At 50.3% G+C, this 25,519-nt stretch overlaps 10 protein-coding genes across 10 annotated transcripts; 8 read left to right on the top strand and 2 right to left on the bottom strand.

Moving 5' to 3' along the window:
* Positions 1-521: 521 nt before the first annotated feature.
* On the top strand, positions 522-692 carry HETIRDRAFT_330725 (uncharacterized protein; the record flags this gene model as incomplete). Its single annotated transcript, XM_009554630.1, has 1 exon — positions 522-692. The coding sequence occupies one exon, from the start codon at positions 522-524 to the stop codon at positions 690-692; it is 171 nt and encodes a 56-aa protein (XP_009552925.1).
* Positions 693-868: 176 nt separating this feature from the next.
* Positions 869-3,214, top strand: HETIRDRAFT_482248 (uncharacterized protein; the record flags this gene model as incomplete). Its single annotated transcript, XM_009554629.1, has 5 exons — positions 869-979; positions 1,031-1,211; positions 1,267-1,462; positions 1,511-2,378; positions 2,451-3,214. The coding sequence occupies 5 exons, from the start codon at positions 869-871 to the stop codon at positions 3,090-3,092; spliced, it is 1,998 nt and encodes a 665-aa protein (XP_009552924.1). The 3' UTR covers positions 3,093-3,214.
* A 158-nt stretch (positions 3,215-3,372) lies between these two features.
* Positions 3,373-6,161, top strand: HETIRDRAFT_107932 (uncharacterized protein; the record flags this gene model as incomplete). Its single annotated transcript, XM_009554628.1, has 8 exons — positions 3,373-3,703; positions 4,094-4,286; positions 4,339-4,471; positions 4,531-4,848; positions 4,908-5,149; positions 5,214-5,677; positions 5,736-5,987; positions 6,049-6,161. 8 exons carry the CDS (start codon positions 3,373-3,375, stop codon positions 6,159-6,161), a joined length of 2,046 nt encoding a protein of 681 aa, XP_009552923.1.
* Positions 6,162-6,267: 106 nt separating this feature from the next.
* On the top strand, positions 6,268-6,509 carry HETIRDRAFT_164357 (uncharacterized protein; the record flags this gene model as incomplete). Its single annotated transcript, XM_009554627.1, has 2 exons — positions 6,268-6,364; positions 6,421-6,509. The coding sequence occupies 2 exons, from the start codon at positions 6,268-6,270 to the stop codon at positions 6,507-6,509; spliced, it is 186 nt and encodes a 61-aa protein (XP_009552922.1).
* Positions 6,510-7,620: 1,111 nt separating this feature from the next.
* On the top strand, positions 7,621-14,059 carry HETIRDRAFT_67622 (major facilitator superfamily; the record flags this gene model as incomplete). The annotated part of the gene is made up of 10 exons (XM_009554222.1): positions 7,621-7,766; positions 7,820-7,935; positions 7,993-8,278; positions 8,331-8,457; positions 12,784-12,973; positions 13,022-13,356; positions 13,417-13,439; positions 13,497-13,590; positions 13,643-13,765; positions 13,818-14,059. The coding sequence occupies 10 exons, from the start codon at positions 7,621-7,623 to the stop codon at positions 13,881-13,883; spliced, it is 1,506 nt and encodes a 501-aa protein (XP_009552517.1). The 3' UTR covers positions 13,884-14,059.
* Positions 14,060-14,438: 379 nt separating this feature from the next.
* On the top strand, positions 14,439-15,734 carry HETIRDRAFT_412581 (uncharacterized protein). Its single transcript, XM_009554626.1, has 8 exons — positions 14,439-14,465; positions 14,627-14,733; positions 14,790-14,853; positions 14,903-14,999; positions 15,068-15,146; positions 15,292-15,404; positions 15,465-15,539; positions 15,592-15,734. Exons 2-4 carry the CDS (start codon positions 14,663-14,665, stop codon positions 14,939-14,941), a joined length of 174 nt encoding a protein of 57 aa, XP_009552921.1. The 5' UTR covers positions 14,439-14,465; positions 14,627-14,662; the 3' UTR covers positions 14,942-14,999; positions 15,068-15,146; positions 15,292-15,404; positions 15,465-15,539; positions 15,592-15,734.
* HETIRDRAFT_482239 (uncharacterized protein) lies at positions 14,439-16,206 on the top strand (the record flags this gene model as incomplete). Its single annotated transcript, XM_009554625.1, has 9 exons — positions 14,439-14,465; positions 14,627-14,733; positions 14,790-14,853; positions 14,903-14,999; positions 15,068-15,146; positions 15,292-15,404; positions 15,465-15,539; positions 15,592-15,950; positions 16,072-16,206. Exons 7-9 carry the CDS (start codon positions 15,518-15,520, stop codon positions 16,204-16,206), a joined length of 516 nt encoding a protein of 171 aa, XP_009552920.1. The 5' UTR covers positions 14,439-14,465; positions 14,627-14,733; positions 14,790-14,853; positions 14,903-14,999; positions 15,068-15,146; positions 15,292-15,404; positions 15,465-15,517.
* A 345-nt stretch (positions 16,207-16,551) lies between these two features.
* Positions 16,552-18,232, top strand: HETIRDRAFT_461341 (uncharacterized protein; the record flags this gene model as incomplete). Its single annotated transcript, XM_009554624.1, has 10 exons — positions 16,552-16,631; positions 16,688-16,751; positions 16,814-16,837; positions 16,908-16,920; positions 16,975-17,053; positions 17,244-17,356; positions 17,424-17,498; positions 17,553-17,732; positions 17,791-17,981; positions 18,044-18,232. The coding sequence occupies exons 1-10, from the start codon at positions 16,564-16,566 to the stop codon at positions 18,230-18,232; spliced, it is 996 nt and encodes a 331-aa protein (XP_009552919.1). The 5' UTR covers positions 16,552-16,563.
* A 64-nt stretch (positions 18,233-18,296) lies between these two features.
* Positions 18,297-20,535, bottom strand: cyp70 (cytochrome P450 monooxygenase 70). The gene is made up of 7 exons (XM_009554223.1): positions 20,226-20,535; positions 19,996-20,173; positions 19,628-19,942; positions 19,498-19,573; positions 19,341-19,441; positions 18,706-19,290; positions 18,297-18,654 (listed from the first exon to the last, which is right to left on the bottom strand). Exons 1-7 carry the CDS (start codon positions 20,506-20,508, stop codon positions 18,564-18,566), a joined length of 1,629 nt encoding a protein of 542 aa, XP_009552518.1. The 5' UTR covers positions 20,509-20,535; the 3' UTR covers positions 18,297-18,563.
* Positions 20,536-22,139: 1,604 nt separating this feature from the next.
* On the bottom strand, positions 22,140-23,815 carry HETIRDRAFT_107938 (uncharacterized protein; the record flags this gene model as incomplete). Its single annotated transcript, XM_009554623.1, has 5 exons — positions 22,140-22,379; positions 22,484-22,897; positions 22,972-23,387; positions 23,452-23,584; positions 23,639-23,815. 5 exons carry the CDS (start codon positions 23,813-23,815, stop codon positions 22,140-22,142), a joined length of 1,380 nt encoding a protein of 459 aa, XP_009552918.1.
* Between the last annotated feature and the right edge of the window lie 1,704 nt (positions 23,816-25,519).

Raw genomic sequence — 25,519 nt, 5'->3', positions numbered from 1 at the left:
CATTTTGATCTTATTCCTCAACAAACGACTGGGATCTGGGGGCAAAGACATTGGTTTAGATATAACAAATTAATAGATGTCTGAACAATACATCAGCATGCTCTTTCTTTTGAATTTGTGAAGCCGACACAACCATATCAACCAATCACAGCGGTTGAACAATAAATTGTTGTCATGAATAAGTCTAAAGATGGGAATATCTATGGCACGGACCAATGTGTATTTGCTTACTTTTACTGAACGAAAGCCTTTGTAAGGTGAGTCCCTCCACCCACTTTGGAGCAAAATGTTAATAAATACAAAATGACAATGTCATGCCTACAAATGGTCCTCTGTCTGCCATGCTAGTCAGGGATCCTTTCGGAGTTTGAAATGCATCAGCTGCACGGAGGCAGCATCCGCAGCTCCCTATACCCGACTTCATGCACAACCCAGCTTGCGAGCGTATCCATAGGCGCTGACGCTCGTCTCTTCTACACTGAGCTTGCAGCAGTGGAATAATCCTCATTTGTTCGATTCCAATGGCTTCCTTCAAGGCGAAAGCAGCAGACGTAGGTGGAGGCTCTGGTTCCGCTCTAAGTCCAACCCTTCTCATCGTATCTGGACTCGCGACGGTGGTGGCAACATTGGTCTCAGCCATATCGATCTACCTGCACCTCAAAAACTACCGGAAACCTATATTGCAACGGTGAGTGAGTCACTCTATGGACTTTGAGGCAGGCCGATCTGGTTTAGCAGAGGAGGCAGATCATCGAGGAGGTCATGATAGCATCGAGCGCTCGTGGACGAAGACTTGGGAGGCATTGGATCATAGCGACATCTGGACTTGATCATCCGTTCACCAAACTAATGAAATTCTCTCGGCAGGATGGTTATACGGATAATGCTAATGGTTCCACTCTACGGGATATCGTCCCTCATATCATTATTCTCCCTTGAGGCAGCTTTTGTCATTGATGTGATACGTGATATATACGAAGTGCGTATATTTTCAACTGTGCCATACCTTACTGAGGTTGCGTTTGCCTAGGCATTCGTGATTTATTGTTTCTTCCAACTTCTTCTAGCATACCTTGGAGGCGAACGTTCTCTGATCATACTTGTTCACGGCCGGCCTCCTAAAGCCCCTCCCTTCCCCATGAACATCTTTCAACGGGAATTGGACGTTAGTGACCCATACACTTTCCTGTTCCTCAAGCGAGGCATCCTTCGTGCGTAGATCGCAAATCACCCCGTACAAATGCTAATACTCGTTCGTCATTCTAGAATATGTCCAGGTGAAACCCATCCTTGCAGTGGCCACCTTGATTCTCAAGGCTGCAGGGAAATTCAATGAAGGCGATCTTCGTGCAGATTCTGGATATCTATATATCAGTATCATATACAACATGAGCATCTGTCTCAGCTTGTATTGCCTTGCTATGTTTTGGCTATCTATCAGTGAAGATCTCAAGCCTTTTCGGTGAGTCAGTTCACCTAAACTATTCATTTTAATGACTGAGCGACATAGTCCCATGCCGAAGTTTCTTTGTGTCAAGGGCATACTATTTTTTTCATTCTGGCAATCTATTGGCATTTCCATTCTCGTTGCGATGGGAGCTATCAAACAACTAGGGCCATACCTTGACAAGGAGCATATTTCGCTCGGGCTCACCGACACTATGATCTGTCTCGAAATGCCACTCTTTGCTATCGCGCACATGTTTGCGTTTGCACACACAGACTACATCGACAAGCATCTGTCTTATGTCGGGCGCATGCCAATGTTCTATGCTACTCGCGATGCCTTTGGGTTCAAGGACGTGGTTGAAGATAGCAAGACGACGCTGCGGGGCGAGGGGATGGGATACCGCGAGTTTGAACCTAGCGAGGGCTATATGCATCAGGGGCTGGGACGAGAGCGTCGGATACGCGCAGGTTTGAGGTACAGCAAAGGTGGAAAGGGAAAGTATTGGCTTCCACTTCCTGTCGGTAGCGCTGGCTCCTCGGGACCGGTCGGGCGAGGGATCAATGCGATACAACGCATGACAAGACGAGAAGATGAAGAGGTCCATGCTCCACTTCTCGCAGGCGATATCGAAGACGTCGTCCATGACGCTGACGATTTACGTGACGATGACGAAGGTGAAGCTGCAACTGGGTTAGGGCTGCCGTTCGGTGATCTGAACGAAGAGGATGAAAGGCTCTTTCAGAGCTGCAAGCAGTACTTTTTTGGGGATTACAACTATCCTTGCATCGATGCAAGCTCAGAATCTGCCAGAATTCAGATGTGGGACGAGGAGGAGCGCATCTTGCGGAACGAGCGGAGTGCGTGGTTCTCGAGTTATGGGGAGAGAAGGCGGGCGGACAGCGGCAAGCATGGACCGACATACGGGGCTGTCGGGACTTCGAATGGGCTCCCAAGGTCTGATCAGGGCTCCGAACAGAAACAGAAGGGATTTAGGGTCGAGGGAGCGAGCCATCAAGTCGATCGATCGATCATCGACATGGAGGCCGAACGGTTGCCCGCAGGCGATGCTGCGGGTGTGCGTCTAGAGTGGACGAAGGTGTCGAAGAAATCCTCTTCGTCGCAGTCGACTTCTGTGTCTGCGTCGCCGAGCAAACTTTCTCGTCCTGGCTCATCCTCACGCCACCAGTCTCTTTCCCTGCCTCCTTCATCTAACAACAGTCCCTCGATCAACAATCGAGCCCTTGCACATGTCCCAGGTGAGGCCCGCCGGCCAGATGCTGTGGATCTCGTTATCGAGGATAAAAGTGCGGGCGAAGCGGGGATGACGAGGGAGCGACGACATGGAGAACCTGCAATGCGTGGAGCTGGAGTAATGAAAGTCTATCGGAGGAAGTATCTACCCGGAGAAGAAGATGCAGAGGTAGAAAGCGAGGCGCAGGTGCAAGCAGAAGGCGGGGATCTCGAGGATCTCGCACAGGCTGTGACAGAAACAGAACTAAGAGAGGAGGATAAGGACGGGAGTGCAGATGGGCTGTTAGAGGATATAACGATCGCTCGCGCTGAAACGCCTCCTTCGCATGCACGAGTGAGTGTCGTTCTGAATCGCTATGGAATTCCTGAAGAGGATAATCCTTGGGCATGAAGCATGAGCGCTTTGGTAGCATTTGGGCTCTTTATTTTGATTATTCTCCTATTTTCGATTGCTTTGTCTCTCATAGATCCCATGTGTAGTTCTAAGCATTCATGAACTTTTCTCGAATTGCTACATTCCTATGTGATGGTGTGATGTGATGAATACGTGACAAGGGTTGGGTCACGAAACTCGGTGACGGCACGCGTCTGTGGCAAGAGTTCACGCTACTTCTTTCTTTCTTTTTCCCTTCTTTCTTGCTGCCATCGACGGTGGTCGACACTCCCCTGCGATGTCACGACTAGGGAGCTCTACAACAACACCAATACGTGCCATTACCTCTTCACTGTCCGCAAGATCGTCGGCTCCTGTTCCTGCGGCTTCTCAGACTTATGAACCTCTCTTACGCGCCGTGCTACGCCACCGTCTACTCTATGGCATATTTCTCTCCTCTGCTATCTTTGAGTGGGCTCAGACGATGTTGTGGATTGGATGGTGGCGAGGCATTGGGATCACGCAGTTACCATTCCTTCCTTTCTTACCATCAACGTTGGCTTTCACAGCCTTTGCATGGGCTCTGGGTGTAGTCCCCGTGGTGGTATTGCGGAAAGCACGGTTGACAGGTGAGTTTGAGCTCTGGTCAGATGACTGGATAAGATGCGCTCCATATTGCTGTACGTCTACGGGCTTTGCGTACAGGCCATATCTACCCACCCAGCCCCCTTCCGATGATAGACATCGCCACTCACCAATCTCACTGTCGCTTTAAGAATGTTTCGAGACGAGAGCATTTACCCTAGGAAACGAGCGCTCTCAACCATGGCATATCTCTATGCCTTATTATTGGACTATCATGATAAGGAGACTCCTTCACGGTGGACTTGTGGCAGCTTTGGGTGGAGTCCACGAGTCATTCGATTTTTCAATAGACGACACGGCTTTATGCGCTTCTTTTGCATCGTCAGGTTGATTTGCTTCATCTTCGATTTGCTCATTGTTTTGTACGCATCTAGCTACACGTGCTGCTGCGTCATCGCCTTCTCAAACATTCAAAATCGCGACCTCAAAAACCACAACTTTCCGCTCCCTCGCGACTTACGTTGTCTCCGCTGCGGGGATTACGGCTTTACACATCATCAATACATACGCCAATGAGCCCCCAAATTCGCGCGGTGATCACCATCTCGCCGTTTTCGTTAGGTCCAGGTTCGTCAATTTTCTAGTTCTCCGCACTCCGCGCTCTGAAATAGTCGAACAGAAAACATCCATACTATCTCAACGGTCGCTTTTTGTTCCTCCTGTTCTCGCAACTTACATTGGCGATTGCCTACTTCGCTCGAAATACCATGCTTGACCGGTTTGCCGTTCATTGGAAATCTGCTCACACGCAGGTGCGTCTGGTCCATGCCCATCAGAACCATCCGTATCATGATGCTCCCACTCCCTGCAGTACTCAAAGCCGGCTGCACCGTACACATACCGACTAGCCTTGACTGGCTTTACCGCCCTGATATTCACCGGGTTGGTTTTGTCAGCCTACACCGCTGCATTCGGTCTCGCCCGATCTCTGGTACTACCGGTCCTGCTGGGATTGCCTGGGGTCTCCAAGCCTTTGCGACCTTTCTGCGCTCACTTCTTACGAGGGTCCTGGACAATATTTCTCTTGTTCCGCAACCTTCCTCTTATTTGGCGGACTTTCTTCGTTGGTTTCACAACGCTATCCAGTTGGGAGTTCGCAGAGAGCCTATTCGATGAAAAAATTCAAGAGGTTTGTTTGTTTTCAGTGCTTTCTTGTATTGTTGTTAACTTAATGTATCTTGATCCCAGCCGATCTATGTAGCCCAAGTTACACCGGATTCCTCAGCAACGCTTGTATCAGGAATAACTTCTAGCGATGTATATTTCAAGTATTTTGCCTACCACGAGCTCAATGAATTTGCCAAAGATGATTCACCGAGTGCCCTTACCCGTCGCACTGCATTATTTGGCGACCAAAAATACAGCCCCTCTCTATGGGCTACTCTCCTCCGCGAATCCCTCTTATTTCTCGGCAATGACTACCAAGTTCTGTTACGCCGAGGACAACCTGCACCACCGACGAGCAAGTCATTGTTTCTGCAAGTGTCTTCGCAGACATACTCATACTCCCCTTCTAGCACCTGCTCCGGCACCCCCAGTGCTGAAACCCGCACCACCTTCTACGCCTCTTCTACGCAAGCAGATCTTCAAGGCACCAACACAATCACCAATCCGTTCCGTTATCGATTCCATAGCTGCTGACGGTGCTTTGACACAAGCCGTCCAAAATTCTGTTCAGACAACAGCGGCACATATGCCAGAACTCTTCAAGGGCATTGAATCCCCGGCGACGGCTATCAAACAGCCACTGGCTTTGATCGAAAACGAGGCGGCTGTCAAAGCTATTACGGCTCCAGTGCGAAGCATCAGCTCCCTCAAGCATTTGCTTCCCATGTCAGTCCCTCTGATACTTTCACGCGTCGGAGAGCATTGGGAAAACTGGTGGCGGAGAGAGCGGGTTAGTAAAACCGCTGAAGCATCGTTGCTTTACCGTGAGGTGGATGCGCTCATCGTCGAAGGTTTGTATTTTATTGATGAAGCAAGCGAACGCCCTTCAATTGATCATTTTCGCTTCAGTGTTGTCTCGCCTTGTCTGCGCGTCGCTGACTGAAGACCGTTATGGCGTTGTTCAGCGCGACATACCTCGCATTTTGGAGGCGATGCTTTCGCATTTGACTGCTATTGAAGGATACCAGGCTGAATTGAGCGCTCTCGCACCGGTTCCGTCATCCGATGAAGACGAATTGTCCGTCAAGGACCGCGAGGCCCGTGATCGTGTCCTTATGGAGGTTACGCGAGCAGGCGATGTGCTTGCTGTTGTTGGTGACGGTGGGTCCTTTGTTTGACTTCATTTTGTTTAGACAGGCGATTGATTACATGAAACTTCTAGCGCTCAAAGAAGGTATCGTCCGCATCGTACGGACGTTTGGGGAGAGGCTTTCGGCGTTCAAGTTCCCGCCTCGGATCGCGCACAAGCTCCAAGGGTTTGTAGATTACAGCTAGATTCCACACGTTGATCCGTCATCGTATCGAATCCGAAGATCGCTGAATTGGTGGTTCGGGCTTCGGTGTGGTTGACATATGGTTCTGGCATTGCATGATTCATTTGATGGTGCTGTTGCTGTTTCATGCTAAGCAATCACCTTATCACCCTCTGCTTGGCTCCTGCAGGTGTCCTGCAGCCTGTTGCACGTTTGAACATTCAGGTATGCTCATGTTTTGTATGATATGCTGCATGTCTCAAACAACTGAGACTCTCCAGACATCCTAACATGTGATTGTCATCGTGGCTCTTGGAGATCTGAGGGAATGAGCAAGGTCCCGGTGCCTGGATCTACGATGAGAGTCTAAAGCTACTCGGCACCGGTCCTATAACTGAAGCCTGCTGACAAGCACTGACCTGCGCAGTGGCAGAGTGCACCTGTGTGCACCTCGATGGAAGTTCCAGTTGTAGTACGTGTCCCCATAAGTAGCTCCATAGGTACAGGTGTAGCGCTCATATGCCAGATGGTCACTCATCATGGCCTTGCCTGGCCTTGCCTGGCCTTGCCTAGCAGTTCAGTGCACCAGGGCCCTACTAGGGCCAGTCCGGCTATGTCTCAAAGCCGGACCGGCTGTCTGCGCACCGCATGAGTCAGCGGCTCGTTCATCCGAAAACGTCATTTTGCGCGTTTGGGAGCGAAACTGGAACTATGAAACGTGCTTGGATGCCTGAGGACAGCTGAGGACGCCTGAGGAAGTCAGATATGCGGTAAAAAAACACATGAACAACTGTACTATATACCTCTTGCACGGTGCCGGCGGCGGCACACGTTTGCGACCAGTATACTTCAGTATAGCAAGGTTATTTGGCAAGATCTCCCGATCGGCATAACAACTCACAGCGATCACAAAGGATCTCACAGTGATCGCATGCACCTGACCAAGGTCAACTGGCACATTGCAGTCACATTGCCCGATTTACTGTTCAGTAGCACCCGATAGGTGTAAGTAAGTGCTATAGCGTCCCTTCGTTGGTTTTTGAGTGAATACTTCACTCAAGATAGCCCGAGGCGGAACAAGGCTTACAACCATCCCGAAGACCCATCTCGATCTTTCGCTAACATGTATCACATATTTCCAGTAGCCGAACCAGTTGCCGACTACCGGCTGGTTCCAGCTTTGTGCACGTCGGTTGTGTGGCGACTGAAAAAATTGCGCGCATGCCACGTCGAGCACTGATAAAAGGACCATGCTCCTTGTCTGGGACCGCGCTATCGCCCTTCTTCGTCCGCTATTCTTGACTTGCTCCCAAGTCTGAGCAACAATGACGCCTCAATTCTCGTCGCCCAGGGCATCGACCGAAACGGCCATTGGGTCAATTACTCGAGTCCGCTCTCCGCTCGATGAGGAGATCGCCCATGACGAGGCCGAGATCGAGAAGTATGGCGGAGACGAACCTGACGAACCTCCTGCAAAGTCCATGATCCCCGGCCTTCCTCCCCAGCCACCAGCGGATTCTAATCTTGTCACCTGGGATGGGCCCAATGACCCGGAAAACCCGCAGAACTGGTCACATGGGTACAAGTGGGCTATAACGGTGCTGATGAGTCTCATGACCCTCAATGTGTGAGTTTCTTCATTCGTCACGCCAAAGGGCTTTGCAGGCTTACTTTGAACAGCACGTTTGCCTCGTCTGCACCTTCATCAGCCAGCCTCTTCATCGCCGCAGAGTTCCGGACTACGCAGGAAGTATCGTACTTGATAACATCTATTTTCTTGATCGGATATGTCCTGGGTATGAGTTGACTTCCTTTTCCCATCATCGAAGGCCCTACTGACCTTTGTGTTGTAGGTCCTCTTCTCTGGGGGCCAGGATCAGAGGTTGTTGGGCGAAAGCTTATTTGCACCGTTGCACTTACCCTATACACCATTTTCCACCTTGGCCAAGCCCTTGCCCATAACATTGAAACGCTCCTTGTCACTCGCTTTTTATCTGGGTTCTTTGCTTGTGCACCATTAACAGTCGGGGGCGGATTCATCGCCGATGTTTGGGACCCTGTTGGTCGTGGACCTTCTACCTCCATGTTCTCTACGACCGTCTTCCTTGGCCCCGTTCTGGGACCAATCGTGAGTGGATTGTGAGTGTTAGTATGTCGCTCGATGAGTCTTGTCTCACGCACATTGCTTCAGCATCGTGGAGAGCTACCTCGGGTGGCGCTGGGTGTTTTGGGTTATGATGATGTTTGCCGGAGCGTGTACTATCCTTGCGATACTGTTCATGCCTGAGACGTACGCACCGGTGATCCTCCTCAGAAAGGTATATCCATATTCATATCTAGGTCGATCAACTCGGTTGACTTCATTGTTTTAGGCAAAGCGCCTGCGGAAAGCCGACCCAGAGGGCAACGCGAAGTTGTATGCAGAGATGGAAGTGAAGAAATTCACTGTACAGGAGCTTGTCGGACGCACAGTGTCCCGGCCCTTCAAGATGTTGACCTTGGAGCCTATTCTTGTCCTCGTCACCATCTACCTCTCCGTTGTCTACGGTGTTATCTATGCTCGTAAGTCCATCACGTCAGTAGAAAGGTAGCAAACAACACAACTCACGAACGCCAGTCTTTGAGGCATTCCCGATCATTTTCATACGGAAGCATGGCCTGACGCTCAGTCAAGATGGCCTGACGTTCATCGGCGTCGGTATTGGCACGACAATTGGCGCTTTCCTCAACGGGTGGCTCTCCCGCGGGTACCCTGTCCTCATGCAAAAGTACCGTGGGTTCCCTCCGCCAGAAAAGCGACTGTACGGTGCTATGGTCGGCGGTCCAAGTCTTGTGATAGGCATCTTTTGGCTTGGCTGGACGGGCCAGTACTCCTCTATTCCTTGGTATGTCCCTGCGATCAGCTCGATCCCCATCGGGATGAGCATTAGTCTTGTCTTCATGTCATTCTTGGTGAGTTCTTAGTGCGGATATCGTCATGGCAAAATGCTGACTCGGATATCACTCCAGGGCTATCTCGTGGACACGTATTTGTATATGTTTTCAAAAAAAATCATTTGCGTACCTTGAATTAATCCGAATCACAGAATGTATGCCGCTTCCGCTTTCGCGGCAAATACCATGATTCGTTCGGCGGTAGGGGCTGCGTTCCCTCTGTTCACCGTTCAGATGTTCGAAGGAGTGAGTATTCTGCATCGCGCTTGATTTTATTTTGAATTGTACTGATTGACTTTTGAAGTTGGGCGTCAACTGGGCAGCAACGCTCATCGGTTGCGTCGGGATCGTGCTAGCACCCATGCCATTCCTTTTCTACAAATATGGACCTCGTATCCGACAGAACAGCACATTCGCACCTTGTATTGTCAGTATCCAGATGTTCCTGTTGAATTTGTCGGATGCTTACTTTCCTTCAAACTAGGATCTGAAAATTGCGAAGGCCATGGAAGAGGAAAGGAAAGCTGAACTCGAGAAGGGCCAAGTTTGATCATCTGCGATGACGCTTCCCTCTATGAACCTTGATGATATCCTTATGTTTATAGTCCTGTTAGGTCGCAGTCACTCATCGTATCGACCTTTATAATCATTCACAATATGTAGCATCCCTCACTTACAGGACCCAGACATCGCATAGATAGCCTCTCAGTTGTGACTTAGACTAGTTGGACGTTCAGTATCAGATTGTACGAAGTGGGTAGTGTTGTGCTTGGGCTCTTATACCATTGATGTCGTTTGGAAATGATCTATAGGGTTGAATCCCAGTAAGGCTTGTCAGGTCGGCTATTGCTGTAGAGATTAAAATTAATGACGCGTGCCGACTGCGCTCCAGTTCGCGAATGTGTGAATTCTTAAGGCGGGTTGGCGGAGAGAAAATGGGTGCGAGACTCCTTGTGTTGGAACGGAAACCAGTGGGCCGCTGATGCCGATGATCTATGTACACGAATATGAGAAATGAATTACTATTTAAGTATGGGATTTACTCACTATGACTTCTCCCACCCGCTGTACATATTCCAAATTACCTGCATGACGATCCACATTCATACCGGCCAATACACGCGTCCACTCGGGTAAACGCTCCGTGATCAGTACGGTTAGCTTATACTGCTTGTCAGTTGCTTGTCACGGCGCCCGCCGCGCCGGCTCACTTGGAGTGCAGAGCAGGTGTGCCAGTGCGTAACTGCACAAGTCGAACGAGTGCATCGTTGTGCCCAGCAGTTTTGATTTGGCGTATTTCCAAAACCCTACAGAATCAGTGCCTTGAATACGCGACTTACCACTGACTTACCTTGATGGGGGCAGCAATCAACAAAAAAAATCAAGCTCGTAAAGCAGTATGGTCAATGCAATGATGTTGGCGAGCGATTCTGCAACGCTCGGCGTGAGAGTCTCACAGCCACAGAGCTTGCACGTGTCTCAGGCATGCACATATAGGTTCCACCATTTTCTGAATGAATAGATATGTTGAAGGCCTAATACAAAGCACTCACAATGGTTTGTCGTGCGTGAGCACATAGTTACAAGACGCCGGCTTGCAAGCCCAAGGACTTCGCGAAGAGATGCAAGCCGTGTAGGAGCAGCTAGTGATGAATGGAGATGAGTAACCGGATTGTCTGCTGAGATAGGCAACCTCCCAATCATTGGTAGTCAGACACGGGCGTTACCAAACTGATCTCTCCGAGTCTGTGTCGACAATTTCGAAATATATCCCGGTATGTCGGGAATAACATTTCGAGCTTAGTAATACCAAGAAGAGGCCCTCTGGAAGTTCTGCAACGTTTCCGCGGAGGAAGGAGACAGATCAAGTAGTATACCATACCTGAGTCAGGATCAATCGCATCAAGTTGTGGGCGGCAAGAAGCGCAATGTCAGTCACGGAGATACTGATACTGGGAACAGGGCTGCCAACCGATTTCATGTTGAGACGATGAGTCGATTTCAGCGCAGATGAAGAATAGTCGGTGATAAAGATTCACAATTGGTGGTTATGATCACAGAGAGAGCAAGACAGTAAGCCGCTTCAAGACTGGTATTTTGCCTCGTTGAGCATGGTGCAGCCTTGTGCGGCGCTGATGAAGGCTGGCCGCGGTGTTTAAATTTTTTTGTGACTCAGCAGTGGCAGAGCAGAATAAGCAGCTCGCCTCGTATTGCCATCGTCTGCGTTGTTGCTCCTAATAACCTCCTCCGACTCCTTCGATGAGTCTTGGCTGTGGGATGCCTAGCTCTTCGAACTGCCCATTGGCAAAAAGGATCGCACTCTCAACTGATCCAAACAGTAGGTTCCCGAAAATAGGAACCCTTAGGTACCCTCGGCGTCGGTAAATTAACCGCCCGAAGAAAAACCTATATTTGGCTGCTATTGAATTCCGGCTGGCCTGGCTCTCTGTCACCTTCAATCTGTCATCGTTTTTACAGTCGGTGTGCGCATATCGGCCTCCGTTGGGGACACGGTTCAAGCAAGGGAAGTAGAAAAGGCCGGCCATGGAAATTCTTACTACCACCCGTCTTCCCCCCCATCTCGGTCCGTTCGCTGCTGGTAGCCCTCCTCAATCCTCGAGAGCCCTCACGAGCGCAGATGACTGCTATGCCTGCTACGTCTTATGCTTCGACTCCTGTGTCTCTTCGATCCTCAATGTCGACAGTCATCCATCAGGATGCGGCAGCGTTGAACCAGGAAATCAATCATGCTGAGGCACATTTTGAGATGTATGGAGGAGACGATCCGGAGGACCCACCAGTCAAGTCTTCCCAGCCCATCGCGCGGTCGTCATCGAAGGAAATCATAGATCCCAACCTTGTCGCCTGGGATGGTCCCGATGATCGAGAAAACCCTCAGACATGGACATATGCATACAAGTGGTTCGTCACACTTCTGTGCAGTCTAACGACACTCAATGTGTGAGTCGATGCTTTCCATCAACTCAGCACGGGGCATTGACGATTTTCGTAACACCAGAACCTTTGCTTCGTCTGCGCCGTCAACAGCGGCGTTCAGGGTTGCAGCTGAGTTTCATTCGTCGACAGAAGTATCATATCTTGTCACGTCTGTGTTTTTGATCGGATATGTATTTGGTACGTCTCTGGTTATCTGCTTCTATCAGTCCTAGTATTCAAGGTAGTCTCCTAGGTCCTATTTTCTGGGGACCAGGTTCAGAAGTGGTTGGTCGGCGACCTGTCTTCATCGTTACCCTTTCGCTCTATGTCATGTTCCATCTCGGTCAGGCGCTTGCCCACAATATGGAGACTCTGCTTATCACTCGTTTTCTATCTGGGTTCTTTGCTTGTGCGCCACTGACGATGGGAGGTGGTCTTATTGCCGATATATGGGATTCTGAAGGCCGTGGGCCGGCCACAAGTGTATTTTCGACCACAGTATTTTTAGGCCCCGTCCTTGGACCCCTCGTTTCTGGGTTGTAAGCACCATATGTATCATGCCGATCGTGCGACATTTGATTCATAATTGCGTCGTAGCATCATTGAGAGTTCCCTATCGTGGCGCTGGGTGTTTTGGGTAATGATGATTTTCGCAGGCGCCTGTACTATTCTCGCTGCTGTGTTATTACCGGAGACATATGCACCCATCATTCTCCTCCATAAAGTAAGTTATATCCAGGCTACTAGAGATATTTGCTGATCTCCTTCTGCAGGCAAGGCGTCTCCGGATCGCAGATCCCGAACGCTACAAGGATCTGTATGCCGAGGCGGAGCGTCAGAAATGGTCGTTCAAGGAACTGATGCATCGCACAATCCTCCGACCTTTCAAGATGCTCCTCCAGGAACCAATCCTCGTCATCATCACCATCTACATGTCAATCGTTTATGGCTTGCTCTATGCTCGTGAGTCCCTGTGTGGCAACAAACAAGATGGTCGCTGACACCTACCAGTTTTCGAGGCCTTCCCCATCGTCTTCGTCCGCATCCGAGGCCTGACAATCAGCCAAGATGGTCTCATCTTCATTGGAGTGGGAATCGGTACAACAATCGGCGCTTCTCTGAATTACTATTTCTCCCGCGATTATCCCCGACTCATGAAGGAATGGCGTGGGTTTCCGCCTGCCGAGGAACGCTTATACGGTGCCATGATGGCTGGTCCGTGTCTGGTTATTGGTATTTTCTGGCTCGGATGGACAGGTGCTTACGCTTCCGTCCCGTGGTACGTTCCGGCACTCAGTACGATTTTGATCGGTATGAGCGTTAGCCTTGTGTTTATATCATTTTTGGTGTGTACGACTGTTTTTTTCGCGATTTTCAGGTTGCTGACATGGTGTCGTACGTTGTAGAGCTACCTTGTGGACACCTATCTGTGAGCACGCGCCGATCTGATCGATGAATCGATCAAAATGCTGACCTTGCGTCACAGCATGTATTCTGCCTCTGCATTTGCTGCGAACACGATGATACGATCGATTGTCGGAGCAGCATTTCCTCTTTTCACTGTACAGATGTTTGAAGGTGTAAGTACACTCCCTTCCGTAAAACCCGACGTTAGCTGATGTTTCGCTGTAGATGGGTGTCCAGTGGGCAGCAACGCTCATTGGCTGCGTCGGCATCGTCCTGGCACCTATGCCATTTTTGTTTTATAAGTACGGTCCGCGCATCCGACAAAATAGCAAATTTGCGCCATGTCTTGTGAGCGAAACTACTCTCCTTAAGTTCTGCTGATGCTTATCTTCTGTAATAGGATCTAAAGATAGCGAAAGAAATCGAGGATGAGCAGAAGGCTGAGAGGGAGAAGGGTGCGGTGTAGTCACTAGTGATATCTTCTAGGTTTTACAGGACATGGTAAATCACAGATATATAGCGGATCACGGACAACCTGCTCCTCTTAGGAACAGCTGGAGCAGCGACAGGTACGATAGTACTGCACGGGCTTTGACCCTTCATGTAGCATAGACATTACGATAAATACTTCATTCACTCGTTTATAGAAGCTATACTTAATGTTATCTCGGCCTGTCATGGGTAACTTTCTGATAGATTGCCATAGCTGTGCCGAGGTGCCGAGGTGGATCGGTTTTGTGCAGAAACTCAAGTCTCCTGCCAAATCAACGTCCGGCAGGCGTGAGAAACCTTTAAAACTTCAAAATTTGCTCCAGAACTCCAATTTCAATCGGCCCAGTATCAGCCCTCGGCGTTTTCTGAGTGTGACATCATCACCACCATCGTCTGAATCATCGCCGCCGTCGTCGTCATCGCCGATGTCATCAAGTGCACACGGGCCGACAGACATTTGAATGGGGCAGCCGTCTCTTTTTCAAGGGGAACACAGCCATCCCGCCGCCTCCTGCATACGTAATATCAGCTACATCGTTCTTTTTCCAAAGTGAAGGTATGTCGATCTCGATGGTGGAGAGATATGTTGCATATGAGTGGCGGCATGTAGTGGTGCCTAGTGGTGCCTAGTGGTGCACAAATGCCAAACGGCGGCGATGTTCTCCATACTATCAAATTCTGCATCTGCTTTTGAACTTAGCTCTGACCCAGCCGCAGTCATGGTCGCCTTTATTTTCTCACATTTTGTCAAAGATGGCCGCGAGCATGTATATACCCTCTTTCAAGCTTAATGACGGTACCACGATCCCGTCGATCGGACTGGGGTGCGTTCTCAGACCGTGAATGGTCATCTATTGCATTGACAGTGGACGCTGGATAGGTGCTGGATGGGAACACCTGGGGAAGGCGAGCGTGTTAAGGAGATGTGCAAGAAGGCACTAGCAGTGCGTGAAATTTTCGATTCTTTCCAACGTCGAGTCTAATCATTCATAGGTTGGATGTCGTCACTTTGATACGGTCCGTAGTCATTAAAGCTCTTTTAAAGGCAGAGTCCTGACATTGTGCTCATCATCCCAAGCTTCTGCGTATAGTACGTGTCGGAAGTCTTTGCAACAGTCGAGAATCCTCTCTCTGACTTCTCCATTTGTCATTGGCTAGCCAACGAAGAGAACGTAGGCCTTGCGATCTCTGAATCCGAAATCCCCAGGGAACAATTATACATTACCACCAAACTTTGGTATGTGCCTGCACTCTATTTTTCATATACGTCGTTGTGTGCTTCGGCCTAGAACTTCGCGTACCTCTCCAAGATATGTGGCTGTGACACATGATACCATCTTGCCATCTAAGGATCATCTATTCACTCCTGTCCTAATGTTCAGGAATGGCGATCGTCGCCGTGTCTGCGAGGCATTCGAAGAGTCACTCGTCAAAATAGCTTGTGAATACATCGACTTGTATCTCATACACTGGCCATAAGCAATCAGCGAAATAGGTTTGTCTCTTGTTTTCTGTTAGGTCTTTCTTTACTCATAGACACGTCCTTCCCGTTTAGGTGTCACTCTTCAACCCGGGGATCATCCGACCATCATCGGCACATGGAAGGAGATGGAGAAGCTAATTGATACAGGTATGTCGTCTTGAACCACGCCACAGTTTTCCCTCTCAACCGCTTTTTACAGGAAAAGTCAAACCGATCGGTGTATCTGACTCTTCTATCAAGACTCTCAATCAGTTGCTTCCCCGCTGCAAGATCATTCCCGCGACGAACCAAGTCGAAATGCATCCTTGTCTTCCTCAAACAGAGCTGAAAATGTTCTGTGAGGAGCGTGGCATCCTACTCACGGCGTATTCCTCACTTGGTTTCGGATCGAGCCCTAATTTCGTCTGCTCAATTGCTGATGCTGCCTTATCTATATTAGAACGTCCGCCTGCTCCGGGTGACACCAATACCACGATACCCATTTTGGTGGCAGGTCCCGCTCTGCTCGCAGTCGCCGATAAGCATGGTGCGACCCCAGGACAGATTGGGCAGTCCAGCGTAACATGATCGTCGTTCCCAAGAGCGAGAATCTAGACTGCATGACAGCTAACATCGCAGTTAGTTAAAGCTAAGATGCTTTCCTGTTGGACGATGCCTGACTTTCGGCGCCGCTCACCAGGTTATGAAATTGGACGAGGCTGATATGAGAGCTCTGGATACATTGCATGAGAGGCCGAGAATGCATCGCTCGCTACTGACATATCCTGGCAGCAACGGTTCTATCTTGGGTTGGACGTATGAACAGCTCGGATAGGATATGAAGCCAAGTGGGATCATTGCGTGGATATACAATTGATCGAGGAGGGCTTCGGCACGTTTGGAAGCATGTAGGATAAGACTGCCATGGGGTTCTGTTTAAAAAAAGTGTTGAGAAGGTTGTTCGGTACCTCAGTCTTGCTAAAGCGTCTGGAATTACTTACACCGCTCAACATAAGTCGGAGAACCGTGCCGACTTTGCTTGACCCTGGATGATAGATCGGCACCTCAGCGCTCAGCCCTCGTGCGCCCCACATCATGTCCGACATATCCAGCAGCTTGACCTGTTAAATACTCGTACACGGATGAAGAGTGGCTTTCAAAGCTGTCACTATTCCATCCCGCTCCGCTCAAGATGACCGCTGCGGACGTCCCCTCTTTTGCGCTGAATAATGGCAGCACGGTACCGTCAATTGGAATGGGGTATGTTCTCAAACCATATGCGCTGCTCCATCACTTGCGAAACAGAAGATAAACAGGTGCTGGATGGGTTCGCCCGGTGGAGGCGAGCGAGTGAAGGAGATGTGCGACAAAGCACTAACAGTATGTTATTAGTTGATAGCAAAGTCCTATACTCTCTAACCTCTAAGGATATCAATTTGCAGGTTGGATATCGTCATTTTGATACGGTCAGTCATTGACTCAAGCATTATAAACGCATTCTAAACGTATTGTACTGACATCATGATCGTCGACCAGGCTTCCGGGTATGGTACGTGTTTTTGCAGTATTTGAGATATTATTAGGCAACATGAGTACTTGCTAGCCAACGAGGCGAAAGTAGGCCTTGCGATCGCTGAATCTGGCATTCCAAGAGAACAACTATACGTTACCACTAAGCTATGGTACGTGCCGACTTTGTTTTCTTTATCGGGACGTTCCCTTTATAGGGCTTATCCTTCATTTCCTACCACTCGTCACCGAGACCTGAGTCAGTTGTGCAACTGAACGGCTTGCTTCAACTCTGAAGTTCGCGATTGACGCACACATAAAAGCCATATTCCCGTTTTGGCTAACTCCTTTCTTTACATCTAGGAATGGTGATCATCACCGTGTCCGCGAAGCATTTGAGGAGTCGCTTGCTAAACTCAACTGTGATTATATCGACTTGTATCTGATGCACTGGCCTCAAGCAGTCAGTGCGCAAGGTGTGTCCGATATGTTCTCGTCTGCTAAGCTAAGAGAAGATCGATCCCATCGTCATGTCATTTTCAGGTGTCACACTTCAAGCGGACGAATATCCGACGATTATCGACACTTGGAAGGAGATGGAGAAATTGGTCGACACTGGCAAGCTATCTGACCTCAATTTTACCAGCGCTTGCGCTCAATGTAACCGTGCAGGCAAAGTGAAATCCATCGGCGTGTCCAACTTTTCTATTAAGACCCTCACCCGGCTGCTTCCGCACTGCAGGATCTTTCCAGCGACGAATCAAGTCGAGCTACACCCCTACTTGCCCCAAACTAAACTCAAAGCATTCTGCGAAGAGCGTGGTATCCTGCTTACTGCTTACTCGCCAATCGGTGTGGACGAACCCTCTAAGTTGCTCAACAGACGTGGTTGCTGATAACGATGCAATAGGTAGCCCGTATGCCTCAAGCGGCGGCCTTGACACCACGGTGCCCACATTGGTAGCGGACCCCACTGTGCAAGCAATCGCCGATAAGCACGGCGCAACTCCAGCGCAGGCGCTCATCAACTGGGCTGTCCAGCGGAACACGATTGTCATCCCGAAGAGCGAGAACCTGGACCGCATGACGGCCAACATCACAGTCAGCCAGACATGCTCCGAAATAACATTTTGGTCCTGACGTGTGCATCGCTCGCTAATCAGCTTGTGAAATTGGACGATGCCGATATGCAGGCTCTGAATGTCCTGCACGAGAGACCAGGGATGCATCGCTCACTGCTCAGTTCGTATCATGACAACAACGGTTCCGTGTTCGGTTGGACCTACGAACAACTCGGATGGGACATGAAGCTGGGAGGGATTGTCGCGGAACAGTCCCGATCTTTACTATGAAAGTTCCAATTCAGTAAATGACGAGATTGAGGATGCACGAAAAATCTGCTATCGTGGGGTGATTAAAAGGAAGCCTTGGAAGTGTATAACATTGATTATCTTGCTGCGTAGCCTAAGAAGGGAAGAGCAGCGCGGTGAACTGTCCTTTGCTTGAGGATTAAGTGTCTCTGAATTCAATCTGACAGAAAGAAATATCTAATAAAAATCTCTCAAAAGCTAAATATCAGTCAAAAAGGACTACTCGATGCAAGGCGAAGAACGAATATGAGGAGATAGTACGAGAACAGCAACCCACAGATATGACTGTCCGAAAGAGCAGACAGATTTCCGATTATTTCCCTAGAATCTCCTGTTCTTCTTCCAAAATAGAAAGAGCTTCTGGGAAACGAGGAGTGATTTTGCATTCAAAGGGTACCGGCCGGCTGGTGTCCGAGAAGTCAGAGATATAATTATCGGTAATGGGAGTGACTGACATGACTAGTCCATCGTCGATGCATCCCTCCAAGTCCAACGGTGCCGGTTTGCCGCTCGCGTCCGTCGCAGGTTCGATATTCGCCGCCCATAGCATCATGGCGATGTCGATGAACAATGAATTATTGGCGACATTGCGACCTACACACAGTCTTCGCCCGAAGCCGAACGAACAGTGGCTCTCCTCTTTAGTGTCCGCCGGGCCTTGCGCAACACGTCCCTCTGCATCGAGATGCCGAGCAGGGTTAAAGTGCGCCGCATCGGGGCCGTATATCTCCGGGTCGCGATTAATATGCCACACGTTGGGGATGCACATCGTACCCGCGGGGATGAAGTACCCTTCATACCAATCATCCTCGACCGCCAGGTGCGGCATGGCGAAGGGCGTGACGGAGTGCCATCTCAGCGCTTCCTTGACCATTGCACGAATGTATGGAAGATGATCGAAGTCTGCAAAGCTTGGGATCCGCGACCGGCCAACGACTGCGTCTAACTCGGCTTGTGCACGCCTTTGCGTTTCGGGATAAGCAGTCATGGCGAGCATCCACCAGGCCAAAACGCCAGAGGTGGTCTCAGCACCGGCGGCGCTATGGAAGCATATAAGCAAGAATGTCAGACAGTCTTGCGATCTACTTACTACATGCCACCCACAAGCCAGGCCTTCTCCCGAAGTGAAAGACCGAATCGGTCGTCTTCCATAAGTGTTCCTGAGAAGCTCTTGCGTCCCTCCCCTTGAGCCTGCATTGATCATCAGTTCCATGTGACAGAATACCAAACTTCTTGAATGGACGAACGCCAAGATAGAGGCCCTCAAATAATTTGGTATCACGAATGAACCATTCTTCAGCTTCACGTTTCCATTTCGCCAACCTTGGAAATAATTCAAGTCAACAAGCAGCATAGATGGCACTGTGGAGTACAGACCAGCTTGGAATATGCATCATCCAAGGGAAAAATTCGACAAAGTGAGCACCAGGCAGGGCGGCACGGGTCAAGCGATAGACAAAATCATTGATTCGGGATACTGAAGGGTCATGTTCGGATGTAATTGTTGGCGAGTCATACATCACAGACATGATGGTGGATGCGGCTGTCCGACGCATGTGCTGATCCCAAAATTGAGGTTCCGTCAGTATACCGGAGGCGAGCAATGCGGCCTCGCTCGTCTGTTTGTGATTGTAGTTTTGAACCATCGTTTTGTTAAGGCCCTCGTGAGCAGCCTTGCGCATTCGTCGCCAGCTATGACGAAGAATCGTGAGATGACAGAGGGAGGATGATAGGGGTAATCCTACATGTCGGAGTGTTGATTGAAGACCATAAGTAGACCGCCTGCCAGAATATCGGCAGCGACAAAATTTCGTGCTCGGCCCGAGTAGTTTGCTGCCCGACGATCGAGAAGGTCTGCCGCAGCTTTCTGAGAGTTGAGGACGAGGATAGGCTGGCCGGCGGCGTTGAGATAGATAAGGTCGCCTTGCATAAGGCTCGTTAGTGGGAAAGTAATAGACGACGCGATGCAGCTCACCGTATGTCTTCCTCCAATCGGCAAAGGTAAGCCATTGTTTCGGCCCAAGTTGGAAGATATTACCGAGTAATGGCAATCCCTTGGGGCCTGGTGGGAGTCTGCGCCAAGGACTCTGGTGGTATCTGACAATAAGCAGCAAGGAAAAGCCAAGTAAAAATGCAAGAGAAAGATGAGTGTTTCGCTGGACCGTGGTGAGGATGTCAGACAGAGAAAGTGGGGTTCGAAGGAGAGGAATTGACATGGTGAGGGACATCCTGCGCAGTGCGGGAATACTGTCAAGCATTGAGCCTCTCTGAACCTTTAAGACCTGAAGACTCGCTTGACGGGTGGTATGATGTGGGACGGCTCCTCTAATATCACTAGAGTCTTACCGAGCATGACAGTAGAAGGGTATGACAGTAGAAAGGTGGTAGCAATGGAGCGTGTTATTCGTTTGAATGAATGGTCATACTATGTGGCGCCGTGTCGACATAGCCTAGATTGAAGGCTCCGAGCATGGAATGCCCTCCAAACCTGTGTCACCTATTGGTATACCGCCCCATTGTCAGGGATGAGGATCACATCATGAACGTTCCAAAGAACTCAAATATGAAGTGAATTTAAGCTATATGCAACTCACAGTAAGACCTGAACCGTATCAATGGTCCTCAATCCCCTTAGTCGTTCGAGCTTGAGAGGCGAAATACAATTGCCTGTGATTACAGACACGTCACCGTTAGGCAGTGGCACCCCTGGTCGGAAGAGCATATATATCCAATCCAATCAAGTCTGGGGATCCGAACAAGTTGGAGAAGATTTTGATGTATGAAGTACTGTCTGAACTCTAGATTAGTAACGTCGGACGCGAGTAGGTACGGAGAAACAGATGTTTGGGCTCCGGGTCAAGACAGTATACCATTCAAAGGCTTAGAACGGATGTTTTGGGTGCGTCAACTTCAACTGGAGATTGATGAGAAGGTCTTGCATGCCCATGAAGGTTCCCCTCTCCGCAGTCGGATTGATTAACATGAAAGATGATGATATCCGAAGGAAAAGTTTTTACATCGTCTATGGATCCGTATCCATTATCGGTCGATGCAGTGTATGGTATTAGTATGCGTTGTTCACCGAACACTTGTGCGATGTCGCTTGAATGGGTCAGACGCGAGAAGACCTTGGCCAGATCTTGTGACCTGTGTGAATTTTCGCCCGGCGCAACCCGACGCAACCCGACGCAACCCCAACGATGAGTCGGCTTGCATGCTTAGCCATTTTGAGATCGGTCGCAGCAAATAGCAATTCCATCTCCCTCTACGAAGATTAGCAACAATGGCACGATTTACGACAGGGCATGAACACTAAGATTATCTTGGGAGTCTCGAGCGTGCGAGGGAGTATCTGTTGGCAATTCAGCTGAGGGATCGGGGTCACGACTGTAGTGAGCCTTCAAGAACGCTTACTCTTCAAAAGAGTTATTTTACAGATTGGAGTGCTCACACAGGCGCCAATAACTACTTGAACTCTAGTCTCAGCTTGCGGTGACCAACGAGTTATAAGAAAACGGAGATTTTATAGACAGAATACGAGCGGTTGGTAGATGTATCGATCAAGTAAGAAAAACTAGTCGACATCCAACGAAGACCGCCGCCAATCCCACCCCCCCAGATCTCCGTCCCCCTTGAATCTTTTCAATCGCTATCTTCGCCTCACACAGCATCGGCCCGAGCACTGCATTCCGCGCTGCACCCAACGCGACATGAGCAGACGGGACTCCATACCTGGCTCAGCAGCGACTCCAAACCTTACTTCCTCTATGCTCGGCCAACCCGTCTCAGTCCCTACGTACCCACTCTCTTGTGGATGATACGGTACTTATCACCCACTTCCACTTTGCAAGTAAAGCGCATGTCCTGTTGCATCATTGCACCGAAGCACCTATCCTGGCTGCGGATATCCTCGAGCGCGGACCGATCCCTGCAGTGGCTTTCGTAAAAATCGCAATCCACTTGGCCCTTTGACCTGTAGAGCAGTCAGTTCTGCCATCCCTGCCTCCTCCGGCGCTGTAGGCTTCTTGGAATCTAGGTCGGTGGCTAAGGCAGCAATGCGTTGCCACGGAATGGCTGGCAGCGGTGCTGGCTTGCCATGCAGGGCGATACATGATGCGAGAGCGTCGGCCTAAGGGATGCCCAAGCACGAGAGTACAGCCCCTGGATGCCATGTTCGGCCTTCATGTTTGGTGTTCAGTGATCATTTCCACGCTCCGTGGTGGTGGTCCATACCCCAGGCATCGATGATCCTCGACCTAGCAATGGTTCGACAGCGCTGTGAAAGGACTGTACTGTGGCTTCTTGGAAAGTGTGGAACCGAATACAGGTGCCCTGTGCTGGCTCATGTATAATAGCCATGAGGACGATGGACTTCCGGATGACGATGCTCTCTGGGTGGGCGAGAGGGATTTCTTCCATGTGTCTTCGGTAGCCATGTGCGGTGTCTGAGCACGGGGCCAATAACTCTGTCGAGCGTGCTGACCGAGTAAAGGATGGGTCGACGACGGGACGATGGAAGGGATCGGAGCCGTACTCGATTGTCATGTACGGCGTCGACCTGGTGTTCAGACGGGCCTCGAGCATCCCGCTCGATGGCAGCACGATTGAGGCCGATAGGATTGACCGAAGGGCGACAGGGCGACAGGGCTAGAGAAGGACTGTCCACTGTGTTCCATACTCGTATTTGGCGTCTGAAGAAGACGGCGACGGTGCTTCGGGACCGGGCTCGACGTCAGCATAGGCGGGCAACCTGTAGCTGATAATCGCATGATAGAGAAGGACTGGCCACTGCGTTGCGCTGCCGTATTGGGCGTCTGGACAGGGTGCCTATGCCTCTTTGGGGCCAGGCTGGATGGCAACTTGGGTGAAGGTCCTTGTGCCAACGACTGTACAGCGACGGGAACTGATCCGACTGCGGGGAACTCCTCAACGTCGGAAGTTCCTGTTGCGAGCTTGTTCGGTGTGAGACCATTGCCCTCGGCGTCCCCATAATCCCCGATCAACCTGCTGAACGCTGCTTGTGGACGCTCAGGAACAGAGCCTATCTCTGAAGTACCCACCCCATCCCTTGTATCGCTCCATTCCGCGATGGCATGGGGAGGCAGGAGGTGATAGGGGTACGGCTGCGACTCTAGCACTGGCGGATGAAAGCATGCGTCACTATCGATGTCTCATGCCACATCGGATAAGGAATAACTTACAATTTTGGAGGCCTTGGAAATGGTTCGTGTACTTGTCATGACGCTCGCTCTTCCTTGGCCATAAATCTGGAGCCGAGGATGTATTGGTCGAGAAGGAAGAGGTGAGGTCGGCGTAGACGGGGTCTCTATTCTCCTACAAGAGGCGTCAGGATGGTGTCGACTATGAGGCGACTAATGTTCGGCTTACATAGAAATTGTGCCCCAATTCAACATCAGCTAGACCTCCCTGCGGTAGGCCGGCGACAGCGGAGAAGGACGCGGAGGCAGAGGCGGCGGAGAAAAGCTGGACGTCGGAGCCAGTGGGCATCATAGCGCCGCGAGCCCTTTGGATAAACTCCGTGAGGAGTTGATTGAAGTCAGACATTCGAAAAGTGGAAGTGAAACGGATGAGTGAGTCCGGGATGAGTTGGTGTCAATTAAGTCGGGTGGAGAGTTGGGCTTATCATCCGCTCACGCCCCCTCCTTTATAGAAATTTGGTCCGCGCACGATCAAGAGAAGCTTCATCTCCACTGTGTTCGGTGGCAAATTTTGTAACGGCGGCACGCGCTACGAGGGTCCAGCCTTTGCAGACGCGGCGCGATTGCTCTTGTGGTGGAGAAGCACATTGCCACAGCCTCGAGGATCGGCTGATCCGCCATTGTCCAACAGCTCAATTACGACATCTGGCTTGTGCTTCTGAACACAACAACCAATGGAACGGGTCACAATTTTCAGGGTACTCGCCACCCGTTCCGTTTGAGGATGGCGCAGGATTTCTCTAGCCCATTCACTCATCGGAGGTCTACTCGTTATGATCACTCATGTACGTATGAGTACGTACGTGGCCTGTCATCTCCCTTCGAACTCTTATCTCAGGCAATGGCTAGATGCTCTGCGTCAATCCCTCCTCGCAACCCCATTCTCACGTGTGAATGTGGGCACCATCTCGCCTGATCGCAGACCTATCATGCATCCCTTTCCTATATCCTAGTCAGAAGGATATCCCGGCTGCTTTGACGAACTGAGGACGACGATGCCACCAGTCCCGGCCTCTCAGCTGACGCTTGAAGTGGGGTCTGGTCTTGTAGCCGTAGTAGTATAGGAGTTTGTCGGAGGTCGGACACGTTATTCACGGGTGAGGGGTAGGCGTACGGCGTGCGCCAATTATGATGAGTTCAACCGCTCTAGTCAAGTTATCTATCATACTGCTTTACACCATATATACGACACTCTAGATGCCGCGCTCAAAAGCTCGAGCACGCCTTCAGCTACGACCATCGGATGAACGCTGTCCAGCTTCATGACCGTGCATTTTCGTCGCTATGGTTGTCAAGCGAATGATTCGGGATTCGAGGGAGCAGGAAAGGTAGCAAGGCACCGCGGAAGTATCGCGGCGTCTTGATACTGCTGTGCGAACACCTGGTGTAGAACGTGTGCGAGGAGGCCTGCCCATTGGCGTCGAACAACTTTCGCTCAAATTTTCTGCACGGAAATGCACCTCTATGGAACAGAAGGGTCTGCGATCAAGTATATTATCCAAGCATACTTCCTGGTAGACGAACGCCAGGCCTCGCGCAATGCCGTACGACATTCCAAGAAGGGGAAGAGGCGGGAGAAAAACAAGGCGTACAGCATTCGGCGCTCACACGGTCCGATCACACTTGTGCGTCACGGTGGGACTGTTGACCGCCTTTGCCACATGTGTGGAACGGACCGAGCCCGCCTCCAGAAATTCTTTGTCTGAGCCCGCTTCTCAGGGCTTCCTGTGATGTCCGATCGCCGCCTAACAATGCGCCATGGAAGCTAGGCTGAGAGTTTATCACAGCGCGGTGCAACTCCCAGCTCACTGTCCAAGAAATTCCACCTGACGGATGTCTTTATTTGGGTCCGTTCCGCTAGAAAGACGCCAATTCCCAGAAGCTATCAATCGGAATCCTGAAAACCCGCTTCCCATGGAATTGACCTTGCAAGACGCCCTCTGAGGGGTCCACCATTGCAGCGTGTTCGATCCACGGTGTGGAGCCTGAGGTCTTCGTAGGAGCTACGGACCGAAACAGGGCGGCTGCAGAGGGGGTGTTGCATAGTAGC

This window comes from Heterobasidion irregulare, assembly GCF_000320585.1.
Source record: "Heterobasidion irregulare TC 32-1 unplaced genomic scaffold scaffold_13, whole genome shotgun sequence".
NCBI classification, from domain to species: Eukaryota; Fungi; Basidiomycota; class Agaricomycetes; order Russulales; family Bondarzewiaceae; genus Heterobasidion; species Heterobasidion irregulare.
This window is presented reverse-complemented; position numbering and strand designations above follow the sequence as displayed.